We start from the raw sequence: 12,681 nt of genomic DNA on the forward strand, positions 1-12,681 counted from the left end.
AAGAGTGAAACTCCGTCTCAAAAACAAACAAAAAACAAACCACCAGGTCCCGTCCCTCCTCCTCCCACAGCCTTCCAGGGCTCCCACTTCACTCAGCCAGAAACCCAGGTCCTCCCCATGGCCCACAAGTCCTTGCTGGACTGGCCTGCTTCACCAGCTACAGAGTTAGCAGGGCCCAGTGCAAAAGAAAACTGAAAGGCCTCTTGTTCAAAAATGATTAGGAATCTCAAAATGCAGCAGTAAATACTAACCCAGGCACAAGCCCTGCTGAGGAGGGGGGGGCCTGGGCAAATGCATGAAGCCCCAGGCCCTGCCTCCCTCCGGCCTTCCTGTCCTCTGCCCTGGCACCCTGATACCAGGCACAGTACTGCCCCAGGGCCTTTACACCTGCTGGTCCTGCCTCTGACTACCTCTGTACCCCATCCCCCTGTTCTCTCTCCTTCTTTGGGTCGTTTTAGGGGCGGAGGAAGCTGTCTCTGATCCTCCCTGCCACCTGTTTAACTTTGCACCTTCCTACCCTGCCATCCTCCCGGCTGGTTTTTCTGAAGAACGGTCCCCACCATCTGACCTGCCGGGAATTCAGCTTGTTAATTTGTCTCTGTCTGTCTCCAGGCACCACCACCAGAGCAGGGACCCCCCACCCCCGCCCCCACCACAGGGCCCTGGAGCAGCAGGCCCTGGCACACAGTAGGCGTTCTATAAATGTGTCGCAAGAATGGCTTCCCTGAGAAAGGCGGCATTACCGCTGCCTTTCTGCAGAAAAGGAAACTGAGGCTCAGCGAGAACCACCGCCCAGCCAGAGCCAAGGTCACAGAGCACGTCCGTGGCACGCGTCCAGGTCGTGCCACGGCAGGGCCGGCGGCTTCGACGCGGGCAGCCGGGTCCCTTTTCTTTGACAGATGGGGAAACCGAGGCCCGGTCTGCTGCCGGGTTGGGGGGGGTGGCGGGGGCCGCGGCCCAGGGCGGGGGCGGGCCGGGCCCAAGGTCACCGCGGCGGGCGGGCCCTGGGGAGGCGGGCCGGGGTGGGGATCCGCAGGCCTCCCCGGGCGCGCGCCTCCCCCCCCTCGGCGGCGCGCACGGGGCACGGGCGGCGGCGGCAGGTGGAGCCGGAGCCTCCGCAGCAGCAGAGCCGCGGCCACTGCCGGCGTCGCCGCCATTAGACAATAGCGGTGGGGCCGGGGAGCGGGGAGGCGGGCGGCGGGGAGGGGCGGGGAGGGGCGCCGGGCGCGCAGGAAGCGGGGCCCGGGGCGCGCCGGGGCCGGGCGCGCGGGGAGGGGGCGCAGGAAGCGGGCGAGGCCGGGCGCGGGAGGCGGCGGCGGCCCCGGGAGCTGCCGATCGGCGCCGGGACAAAGGCGCGGCCGCCCGGCGCCCCCAGCAGCCCGAGCCGGGGCGCACAGCCGGGGCGCAACCCGCGCCCCCCGCCGCGACTGACATGATGTTTCCACAAAGCAGGCATTCGGTAAGCGGGGCCCATCCGGCAGGCGCCCCCACCCCGGATCCCGGCCCTGCGCTCCCCACCCCCGGCTCCCGGCCCCGCGCCCCCCACCCCCAGGCCCGGTGCCTCCGGCCCGGCACCCCCCCAACTCCCCGGCCCTGTCTTCCCTCTCCAGCTCCAAGCCCGGCGCGACCCCCCTCCTGCTGCCGGCCCCCGGACACCCCCCCAGTTCCCGATCCACCCCAGCTTCCGGGCCCCGAGCCCCCCCGCCCCAGCTCCCGGCTTGGCGCCCCCCCCCCACTCGCCGGGACAGGCAGGGCCTCGGACGGCCTTGGCCTCGGGCCTGGGGCGCTCCGGGAGCCCCGCCAGGCACCTCTAGCGCGGGGATCCTTTGGGGGCCTGTGGGGGGGGGGCGATCCGAGGCGCACCCCTCCCGGAAGAGCGCGTCCCCGAGGAAGGGCGCTGGGAATCTGGGGTGGGTCCCCCCGGAAGATTTCGGGCGCCGAGAGACCCCTCCCCCAAGAGGGCTTTGCTGGGAGGACTCGCTGCCCCCCAACTTGGGGAGGGGGCTCCCTAGGGTGCGTATCCACCCCCCTCGGATGTGCACTCCCTCCCGGCGCTTTGGAGGGGCGGTAGAGGGCGCACCCTGCCCCCCATCTAGGGCAGGCCTTAAAACGCACCCCCACTGCTTGGAGGTGGCGGGGGTCGGGGCGGCTCCGGGCGCACCCACCCCCTCGGCTTCCCCCGGGAGAGGCGGGGGGCAGGAAGCGCGGGTGGGGGCCGCGCCAGGGGCCGTAAACACGGGCCCAGGAAGTGGGGCAGGAGGGGGGGCGCTGCAGCTGCGGGGCCGCTCCCTCCCGGCTGGCCCTCGAGGGGGGTCCAGCCCAAGCCAGGGCCTGACCCGGGCCGCCCCTTCCCCACAGGGCTCTTCGCACCTACCCCAGCAACTCAAATTCACCACCTCGGACTCCTGCGACCGCATCAAAGACGAATTTCAGCTACTGCAAGCTCAGTATCACAGGTGAGCTGGGGGGCCGAGGGTCTCTGCGTCCCGAGAAGGTGAGCCCCCCACCCCATTTCTTCTGCGCAGATGGCAAGGCTGAAGCCTGGAGGGGAGATTGGGAAAATAATGTATGCTAGACTCTGACCTAATACTTGACAAATACGGAATTCATTTTTTTTAAACAGCTGCATTTTGTGGAGGACAAAACCGAGGCACAAAATAAGTTAAATAATTTGCCCAAAGACCCAGCTGTGTGGCTTCAGAGCCCCTCCCTCCTCCCCAATCCCCCCAAGTCCCCCCTTGGATAAAAGACAATTGGAGTTAGGGCACGGACTCGCCGTCCCCCCAACCCCCAAAACAGAAACATTTTGCAGGCTGGTCATCTCTCTCTGCTTAGTTTTGGAGAAAGGGTTCCCAGCATCAGTCAGATTCTCCGAGGTGCTGCTGCTTTCAGAAATCTCCTGGCGTTTCTGAAGAGCTTGCCATGCTGTGGTATCTAAGGGGAAGGAACTATTTAGTCCTTTTACACTTAAAGAAATTTAATCCCAGGCTGGGTGCCACCGGTGGCTCACGCCTGTAACCCCAGCACTTTGGGAGGCTGAGGCGGGTGGATCACTTGAGGTCAGGAGTTCGAGACCAGCCTGGCCAACATGGCGAAACTTCGTCTCTACTAAAAATACAAAATTAGCCGGGTGTGGTGGCAGACGCCTGTAATCTCAGCTACTTGGGTGGCTGAGGCAGGAAACTTGCTTGAACCCGGGAGGCGGAGGTTGCAGTGAGGAGAGATTGAACCACTACCCTCCAGCCTGGGTAACAGAGAGAGACTCTGTGTCCAAAAAAAAAACAAAAAAAAAAAGAAGAAGAAACTTAAGCCCAGAGAGGTTATTTCCTCGGGGATGTCCGTAGCGTTGAGGAAGTGGCAAGGCTGAGGTTTGCACCAGGTCTCTCTCCTGGTTTAAGGTTTAAGGATATAGATTTTCACCTGCCCCGCTCTGGAGGAGCACACTGGGCCTGGGAATCTGGAGGAAGTCAGGCTACGCTCAAACCCCTGTTTGGCCTTGGGGCCCTCTCCAAACTGAAGTGTGCCCACCCCAGAAATGTTCCTGGAAGGATCCTGGATTTCCTCCAAGTAGAAAGGGGAATCTCAATTTTGTTGTTGCTATTGCAAATATCCAACCTTTTTGGGTACTCCCTGTGTGCTAAAGACCATACGTGCCTCCTCAAGTTTCATCTTTCCTGTCGTCCGACTGTCGTACCCATTCTCAAGATGGGCAAACTGAGACACTGACGGTCGAAGGCGCTAGAGTCGGCTTTCCACTCAGGCCCCAGAAACTTTTGATCGGGTCCCTCGATGTGAAGGGTTAGAGACCGCCTGGTGAGCCCTGGGGCTGACCTGATTCCACAGGGAAGGGATCAGATGGCAGTCACAGTGCTGTGTGACCTCTGCTAAGCTGGAAGTCCTCTCTGAGCTTTGGGGTCTCCATCCGCTGGGCCTGCGCTTCCTGCTATCCAACGAGGGTCCCTGCCATATCAGGCACACACCGGATGTTCGAGGTATAACAGCCACTGGGTGGCCGGATCACCCTATTTTTCACGAAAGGCCAGAAATCCAGGATTTGGAGTGAAACTGTTTTTGTTGTTGTTGTTGTTGTTGTTGTTTTGTTTTGAGACGGAGTCTTGCTGTGTCACCAGGCTGGAGTGCAGTGGCGCGATCTCGGCTCGCTGCAACTTCCACCTCCTGGGGTCAGCCTCCCAAATCTCCTGTTTCAGCCTCCCAAGTAGTTGAATCTCCTGTTTCAGCCTCCCAAGTAGCTGGGATTACAGGCGTGCACCACCACACCTGGCTAATTTATATATCTGCAGTGGAGATGGGCTTTCTTTATGTTAGCCAGGCTGGTCTCGAATTCCTGACCTCAAGTGAACCACCCGCCTCCGCCTCCCAAAGTGCTAGGATTACAGGCGTGAGCCACTGCACCCAGCCCCCATTTTTTTTGTTTTTTTAATGGTAGCAACAAATGCACATTTTAAAAGAAAACTAGAGAAAAGTTGGTGGCGGCCAAAGCATCCTCAACCGGGCACACTTGTCTCTGGTGGAGCAAAATGCCAGGCTCCTGGGGTATCCTAAGATCCACGTGCATTTATGGGATGCTTACTGTATGCCAGGTACTGTTCTAGAACTTTCGTTGTCTGAATTCATTGACTCTTCTCTACCACACCCTGCGAGGTTAGTGTTACAGAAGAGGAAGTGAAGCCCAGAGAGGTAGTGGAGTTTGCCTAAAGTCACACAGCAGGGAAGACGCAGGGCTGAGCTTTGAACCCAGTCTGAGAGGGGGCAGGGATGGTAGAAACAGGTAAGCCACAGCCAGGTCCGCAGGAGCCCTGTGCTGGATTGGATTTAAATAGGTTAAAGGACACCTCCCCCACCACCATCACCAGTTCTTTTCCTGGACTGGGAGGCCCTCCTGCCTGCTGTCTTCCCTCCGGCCACGATGTCCTCATGGGGGCTTTAAGAAACCTCCCACAGCTCCTCCGTCCCCGGAGGGCCTATAAGAAGCTCTGGTGTCAGCCACCTGGACTGGCCAGGTGGAGTGGGAGAAATGGTGTGTTTTGTCTCAGCTAAAGAAAAAAGGCTGTTAGGAAGGACTAAGAGGGAGCTGAGGGGTCTGCCCGGGAAGCCCAGGCCCCCCATGAAGCTAGGGTCCCCGTGGGAAGTCCAGCTGGGAGCTGCCTCGCAGCCCCAGACGCTCTCAGCTCTTTGTACGTTCTATTTGGGTCTGGAAAATTTTCCCCTGTGGTTGGGAGCTTGGGCTGTTGCTTGGCTGTGTGACCTTGAGGCAGCTCCTGACCCTCTCTGGGTGTCCACTGTGTCATCTATAAAAGGAGCATGACAATGACATTGCGGGCCTCATCAGGATCGTGAGAGGTAAAGGCTCGTGAAACTCTCTGAGCCAGCATTGCTGTGCGTCCTCTGACTTCAATTGTTCCTATAATGTTGGATATTTTCGCCCGACCAGATCTGCAAAGGTGGTTTCATCACCCCTTCTTACAGTCAGGGGCCCTGATGCTCTCCCCTCCCCCCAGCATCACAGAGATCTCAACTGTTACCAGCTTCCCTGCCCCTCAATTCAACGTCCTCAGCCCCTATCAAAGTTTATGGCTTCATTGACCAGGCATGGTGGGTGGCTCACATCTGTAATCCCAAGAGGTTTGGGAGGTCGAGGCAGGAGGATTGCTTGAGCCCAGGAGTTTTTGAGACCAGCCTGGGCAACATAGGGAGACCCCCATCTCAATTTACAAAAAAAAATGTTGTTTGACCCTCTGAGAATTGGCTGATCTTTCCCTTACAGGGGTCTTGGGGCCTTGGAGCCTCAGTTTCCTCCCCTGGATCACGGAGGGTGGGGGGCTCTTATCCAGCTGCCACCAACCACCCCGTCTCCCCCTGTGCCTCCTCAGCCTCAAGCTCGAATGTGACAAGTTGGCCAGTGAGAAGTCGGAGATGCAGCGTCACTATGTGATGGTAAAGTAACTCCGCCCCTAGGTCCAGTGTTGGGGGTGGGGGACAGGGCCCCCCATATCCCATCCACCACGGGCAGCTGCTCCCTAAACCCCAGCCACCTCCCCTGGGAAGCGCGAGGACTCAGGGCCTGTTCTCCATTCAGCCGGCCCCTGCTGGGCTGAGCCTGCCTCGCTAGCCTGGCAGCTGGCCGAGGCAGTGGCCTAGGTGCCAACCCGCCGGGTTGCAGACCGGCCCTGCCAGGTCCCCCGGCTGTCCTTGGCAGCGGAGGAGGGAGGAGGAGGAGGCTCACCGGCTGTGAAAGCCAGGAACTGACGTGGGGGAGCAGCCGGGTCCCTCCCCACCGCCAAGGTCCCAGCGTCCACATGCTTAACCCCTTTGGGCCCGAGCTCAAAGAGGAAGCCTGTGGGAGGGGGTCTGAGCCCTACTTATTTCGGGGGGCTGAGGTGTGACACTGCATTGCTGCTGCCAGAATCACTTGCTCAGTTTAGTAACCACCAGGTGGCAATTTCTGCATCAAAAATCCCCTCCCTTACCCCCGCTTGGCCTGGCCCTCGAGCAGCGATGCTGGGGTCTCAGCCCAGAACCCAAATCTCCCAGACTGGGGGAGGCAGAGCTAGACCCTAACCCTCCCAGCCAGAAGGATAGGGCTGGGGTCAGATAGAGGGACCTAGGGCCTGCCTGAGGAAGACTATATGGAGAAGTGGGGCACACAGCTGGGGTCTTGCCGGATGAATAGGAGTTCACCAGACAGAGACGGAGAAGCTATGTGAAGGCCTGGGAATGAACTTGGTTTTCTCCCCCAGGGGTGACGGGGAGCCATGGAAGGGTTTAGAGCAGGGGAGGGGCAGGGTGAGATCTGGGGCTTGGGGCAGGGGTAGCTGTTGGCCCCAGAGCCAGCAGGCTTTGTTTACCCCTCACTGTTTATACCCAGGCAGGCAAACTTCCCCGGAGTCTGGGCCCACCTGCAGACAGATCATAGAAAGATACAAGATTAGGAGCCCTGGAATGCGTGTTCTCGCGGTGCACACGGAGTGGGGGAGGAGCCAGGCCAGGGCTAGGGACCTAAAGTGCCTCCAGTCTCCATCCGCAGCCCCAGCGGGCCCCTTGCCCCTCTCCCGGGCTGGCTGGGACACTGGGTGTGGGCGTCTCTCCCTCCTGCTCTTTCCCTCCCACCTGCCTCGTTTCTTTCCTGCCCTCAGCTGTCTCTTGCTGTCTCCCCCCTTTGTCTGTCTCTGCCACTCCCCTATCTCTTTGTCTCCATGCCCCCCCCATCCTTCCCCGCCCTCATCTCCCGCTCCCTCTCTCTCTCCCCCATACAGTACTATGAGATGTCCTACGGTTTGAACATCGAGATGCACAAACAGGTACGCCCATCTCCTCCTCCTCCTCCTCCTTCTCCTTCCCCCCTCCTCCCCCTCCGCCCCCCACCTCCAGCACCCCCTTGGGCACCCCCAGGCAGGTAGCGGCCGGCCTTTGGCTGGGCACCAAGCCAGCCCTGTTATCCTGTTACCTCCTAAGCCCTTCCCCAGCTCCCACTCTCCTCCCCACCGCCTCTTTTTCAGGCCTCCCTTGGAGTGTTTTCTCGGGGTGGCGGGAGAGGCGGAGACCTTCCCCACAACCTGTGGCCCCCAGCCCTCCCTATATTCCCATGAGCGCTTACTATCTGCCAGGGGCCTGAGTGGCCAAGCCCTGAGGAATGTAGCCGAGGAATGTGCATTCTGGCCTCATCCTGCATTTTACTACACTCTAAGCTGCAGGCGACAGCCGGTCTCCAGCCCCACCTTTGCCACTGACTGGCTGCCCTTGGGCCCGAACACGGGTTTGCTCATCCCACCCTGACCAGACCTAGCCCCTCTTAGAGAGAAGCCGCAAGAGGCAGGGCTGGGCTGGGCCCCGTGCGGGCCTCCTGGGGCTGGCCTGCACCTGCCACCCGTCCAGGACTGGCGCTGACTTCATCTGTGTGTTCCAGGCGGAGATTGTCAAAAGGCTGAACGGGATTTGTGCCCAGGTCCTCCCCTACCTCTCCCAAGAGGTAAGAGCCGGGGCCTCAGGGAGGGGGTGCCGGGGGCCCTCCCCTTGCCCAGCCCCTGTCCGCTGCAACCATCTTGGGGGGCGTGCTGGGCGCCCCAGGGCACATGCCTCCCCTCTCTGGACCTCCCTGGCTCTGGACACCAGAGCCGGCCTGTGCAGAAGAATCCCCGGGCCAGAGACACTCCAGGGGTGCAGGGGTGTGGGGGCCGGGCCTCACCCTGCTCTGGAATTCCCAGCTGAAGTGAGTCATGTCATAGGTAGAAATGTCGGATGGGCCAAAACTGTACCAGGAATGTTTATTTCTCATCTCTCTTCCTCCTTTCACCCTCTTGAGAACATCCTTCAGGCCCTGCGGGCGGCACAGGACCAAGGACTAGAGGGTGTGTTTCGGGGATGGGGTAGCACAGGGCGGTCCCACATGGACACAGCCACATAGATAGGTATGGGCACATTGGCCGGGCGCGGTGGCTCAAGCCTGTAATCCCAGCACTTTGGGAGGCTGAGATGGGTGGATCACAAGGTCAGGAGATCGAGACCACCCTGGCTAACACGGTGAAACCCCGTCTCCACTAAAAAATACAAAAAACTAGCCGGGCGAGGTGGCGGGCGCCTGTAGTCCCAGCTACTCGGGAGGCTGAGGCAGGAGAATGGTGTAAACCCAGGAGGCGGAGCTTGCAGTGAGCTGAGATCCGGCCACTGCACTCCAGCCTGGGCGACAGAGCGAGACTCCGTCTCAAAAAAAAAAAAAAAAAAAAAAAAAAGATAGGTATGGGCACATCAACATACGGGAGATACACACACAGACACAGACACACACGGATACACGGTGTGTGCAGACAGCACAGGGTCACACACGCAGGAATGTGCAGCTACACGTGAGCACACGTGATCCTGAGCACACACTACCACATGCACACACACCCAGAGGAACCTGACGCCCAGCTTCTCTTCTCCTTTCTCGGGTTCTGAGGCTCAGGATGTAAGGCTGCCCCTCCTCAGGGCCATGTAAGGCCCATCTCCTGTCCCTGCCAAATTTACTGTCAAAAATTTGTCATTTCCTCTTTAATCGCTGTATCTCAGGATCCTTTGGGTACCCTGCTTTGCCCAGGGACAAGTCTAGAAGGACCTAACAAAAGCCCTAGAGAAAAGGGCAATTAGAACTCTTCAGAACGGAGGCTTCCTGGTGGCCAAAGCAAAAAGGGAGATTGATAGATTCTAGCATCTGCTGGCCACAGAGTCAGGTGTTCAGGGAGAGCTGGGGGAGGAACTGCCCTGAACCTGGGCCCATTCCCCAGCTGGCTCTGCCAGAATTCATTGGGCCCTCTCCAGCCATGGTAGGAGAAGGGCTCAATTTGGCCGGACTCAGGGCACACAGTCTTGGAGCTCCTAGGATCAGGACGTCCCTGTACAGTTGGGCAGGTTGTGTACTGCACAAATACTCATGTCTTTCACGTCTTTGTACATGGCTGCGGACATAGGATAGGTCAGGATCCGGGGTTTCTCCCAGGCTCACTCAAAGGCCGTTTTCTAACTACTTGGCACAAAACCCTTTTAATCGTTTTCTGCACTTTTCCATTTATCTCCATTGGCCGGATGAAGAGACGAACTTGGTGAAAGGAAGCAGTTGGAGAGAGGGAGGGTGCTTTCTGATGGGGTTGAAAACCACCGGGAGGAGCAGACATGATGGCCCACTTGGTAGTGGGGCTCCTTCTGGCCTCAGGGTAGCCCCTGCCTCCTCTCTCAGTCAGGATCAGGAGGAATCACTGCCTCTCCTCTCTCCTCACCCCCTTCCAGCACCAGCAGCAGGTCTTGGGAGCCATCGAGAGGGCCAAGCAGGTCACTGCTCCTGAGCTGAACTCTATCATCCGAGTACGTATGGGCACCTGGGCGGGAGGGTGTGGGACAGGTGGGCCCCAGGTAGCTAACGTTCCCCTTCCCCGCTCTGCAGCAGCAGCTCCAAGCCCACCAGCTGTCCCAGCTGCAGGCCCTGGCCCTGCCCTTGACCCCACTGCCCGTGGGGCTGCAGCCGCCTTCGCTGCCGGCGGTCAGCGCAGGCACCGGCCTGCTCTCGCTGTCCGCGCTGGGTTCCCAGGCCCACCTCTCCAAGGAAGACAAGAACGGGCACGACGGTGACACCCACCAGGAGGATGACGGCGAGAAGTCGGATTAGCAGGGGGCCGGGACGGGGAGGGTGGGAGGGGGGACAGAGGGGAGACAGAGGCACGGAGAGAAAGGAATGTTTAGCACAAGACACAGCGGAGCTCGGGATTGGCTAAACTCCCATAGTATTTATGGCGGCTGCCCGCGGAGGCCCCAGTCCGACTTGCAGGCCACCTCTAGCTTTCTTCCTACCCCAGTCCCGGCCTCCCTCCTCCTCCCCTGCAGCCTGGATAGGTGGATACCTGCCCTGACACGTGAGGCAAGCTAAGGCCTGGAGGGTCAGATGGGAGACCAGGTCCCAAGGGAGCAAGACCTCGAGAAGCCCAGAACCCCCGGCCCTTCCCCCGTTTTGAACACGTGTAACTGACAGTCTGCCCGGGCCCCTCGGGGCACACGCCACTGCTCTCTCACCCTGGTACTGCATGCACGCAATGCTAGCTGCCCCTTCCCATCCTGGGCACCCCGAGTCTCCCCCGACCCCGGGTCCCAGGTATGCTCCCACCTTCACCTCCTGCCCCACTCACCACCTCTGCTAGTTCCAGACGCCTCCACGCCCACCTAGTCCTCTCCCATTGCCCACAAAAGAGGGGGCACGAGGGACGAGCTTAGCTGTGCTGGGAGGAGCAGGGTGAGGGTGGGCGACCCAGGATTCCCCCTCCCCTTCCCAAATAAAGATGAGGGTACTAAAGTTGTCTTGGTTTTTATTTTATTATTATTTTTTTCTTTTTCCAGTATACTAGCTTGTCTTTTAAGAAAGGGGATATTAAAAAAAAAAGACAAAAATGTTTTTAAAAAAAAAAAGCAACACCCACACCTGTGTCTGTATATAGTCAGTTTATCTTGTGTTCAGTCGTTTGATCTCTACAGAGAGAAGTGGAAAATGCTGTATCAAGGGTGGGCTTAGCTGTGCCTTTCAAATAAAGATGTGAGAAGGTTCAGTGCTGTGTCCCTGCCTCTGTGTCGTGGCTGCCCCTGGGGGAGGATGCGGTTCCTTCCAATGTGAGACACCCTCCTAGAACATCAAGAGTTCCTGGCAGGTGCGGTGGCTCACGCCTGTCATTCCAACACTTTGGGAGACCGAGGCAGGCGGATCACTTGAGGCCAGGAGTTCGAGACCAGCCTGGCCAACATGGTGAAACCCCATCTCTACTAAAAATACAAAAAGTAGTCAGGTGTGATGGCAGCCCTGTAGTCTCAGCTACTCAGGAGGCTCAGGCAGGAGAATCGCTTGAACCCACTGAGGTGGAGGTTGTAGGGAGCTGAGATTGCGCCACTGCGCTCCAACCTGGGTGATAGTGAGACTCTGTCTCAAAAGAAAAAAAAAAAAAAACCTGAACAAGAGTGTTCAGAGCCGCTGTAATTTGTCATAATTGCCCCCAATCAAATAGATAGGTTGTGACATGGTCACACAGTGGAATACTACACAGCCGTGAAAAAAGACAGGCTGCTCCCGGTGGCTCACACCTGTAATCCCAGCACTTTGGGGGGCCAAGGTGAGAGAATCACTTGAGGCTGGGAGTTCAAGACCAGTCTGAGCAACACAGTGAGACCCTATCTCTGCAAAAATATAAGAATTAGCCGGGCATAGTGGTGTGCACCTGTGGTCCCAGCTACTTGGGAGGCTGAGTGGGGAGGATTGCTTGAGCCCTGGAGGTCAAGGCTGTAGTGAACTATGATCATGCCACTGCACTCCAGTGCGGCTGACAGAGTGAGATTCTGTCTCAAAAAAAAAAAAAAAAAAAGATTATCTTTGGCTCTCACTGCCCTTGGAACAAATCCTAAATTCTTCACCTCGGCCCAGGAGACCCTACCCATCTTTCATTCCTACTCAACAGGCTGCAGCCAAGGTGGAACATCTTGCTATCCCTTGCCTTGAGGCCTTTTCATGTGCTGTTCCCTCTGCCTGGAACAGGGTTCTCTTATTTCCCCTCCCCAGGCATTCTAATTCTCCGAGACTGCCTAGAAGTCACTTTTCTGAAGGCCTCCTCTGACTGTCACCCACCAAAAGCAGGGTGGGTTCCTCAACATCCCTGCCCCAGTTCCCATACAAAGACCCTGAGTCCAGCCAGACACCCTGGCACACACCTGTAATCCCAACGCTTTGGGAGGCTGACATTGGAGAAGCGCTTGAACCCAGGAGTTCAAGACCAGCCTGGGCAACATAGGAAGACTTCATCTCTACAAAAAATAAAAATAAGGCCAGGTGCGGTGGCTCATGCCTGTAATCCGAGCACTTTGGGAGGCCAAAGTGGGAGGATCACTTAAGACGAGGAGTTCGAGACCAGCCTGGACAACATGGTGAAACCCCATCTCTACTAAAAATACAAACAATAGCCAGGTGTGGTGGTGTGCGCCTGTAGTCCCAGCTACTCCGAAGGCTGAGGCGGAAGGATTGCTTGAGCTCAGGAGTTTGAGGCTGCAAGGAGCCATGATCGCGCCACTGACCTCTAGCCTGGCTAGTGAGCGAGACTCTGTCCTTATTAAAAAAGAAAAACAGGCTGGGTGCGGTGGCTCACGCCTGTAATCCCAGCACTT

The 12,681-nt window shown here is 58.4% G+C and overlaps 1 protein-coding gene and 1 long non-coding RNA gene across 3 annotated transcripts; both read left to right on the top strand.

Moving 5' to 3' along the window:
- Window positions 1-1,136: 1,136 nt before the first annotated feature.
- TLE5 (TLE family member 5, transcriptional modulator) lies at window positions 1,137-11,084 on the top strand. 2 transcript variants are annotated; one of them, XM_007994750.3, is made up of 7 exons: window positions 1,137-1,459; window positions 2,359-2,456; window positions 5,892-5,955; window positions 7,275-7,319; window positions 7,925-7,987; window positions 9,781-9,855; window positions 9,935-11,084. In XM_007994750.3, exons 1-7 carry the CDS (start codon window positions 1,433-1,435, stop codon window positions 10,154-10,156), a joined length of 594 nt encoding a protein of 197 aa, XP_007992941.1. In that variant the 5' UTR covers window positions 1,137-1,432; the 3' UTR covers window positions 10,157-11,084. The 2 variants fall into 2 exon arrangements, with proteins under 2 accessions (XP_007992941.1, XP_007992942.1); XM_007994751.3 differs by lacking the exon at window positions 1,137-1,459 and adding an exon at window positions 1,737-2,013.
- LOC140711930 (uncharacterized) lies at window positions 7,994-9,170 on the top strand. Its single transcript, XR_012093269.1, has 2 exons — window positions 7,994-8,426; window positions 8,753-9,170. It is a non-coding gene; the product is annotated as an uncharacterized lncRNA (long non-coding RNA).
- Window positions 11,085-12,681: the final 1,597 nt, after the last annotated feature.

Source organism: Chlorocebus sabaeus, chromosome 6, assembly GCF_047675955.1.
Source record: "Chlorocebus sabaeus isolate Y175 chromosome 6, mChlSab1.0.hap1, whole genome shotgun sequence".
Classification (NCBI taxonomy): domain Eukaryota; kingdom Metazoa; phylum Chordata; class Mammalia; order Primates; family Cercopithecidae; genus Chlorocebus; species Chlorocebus sabaeus.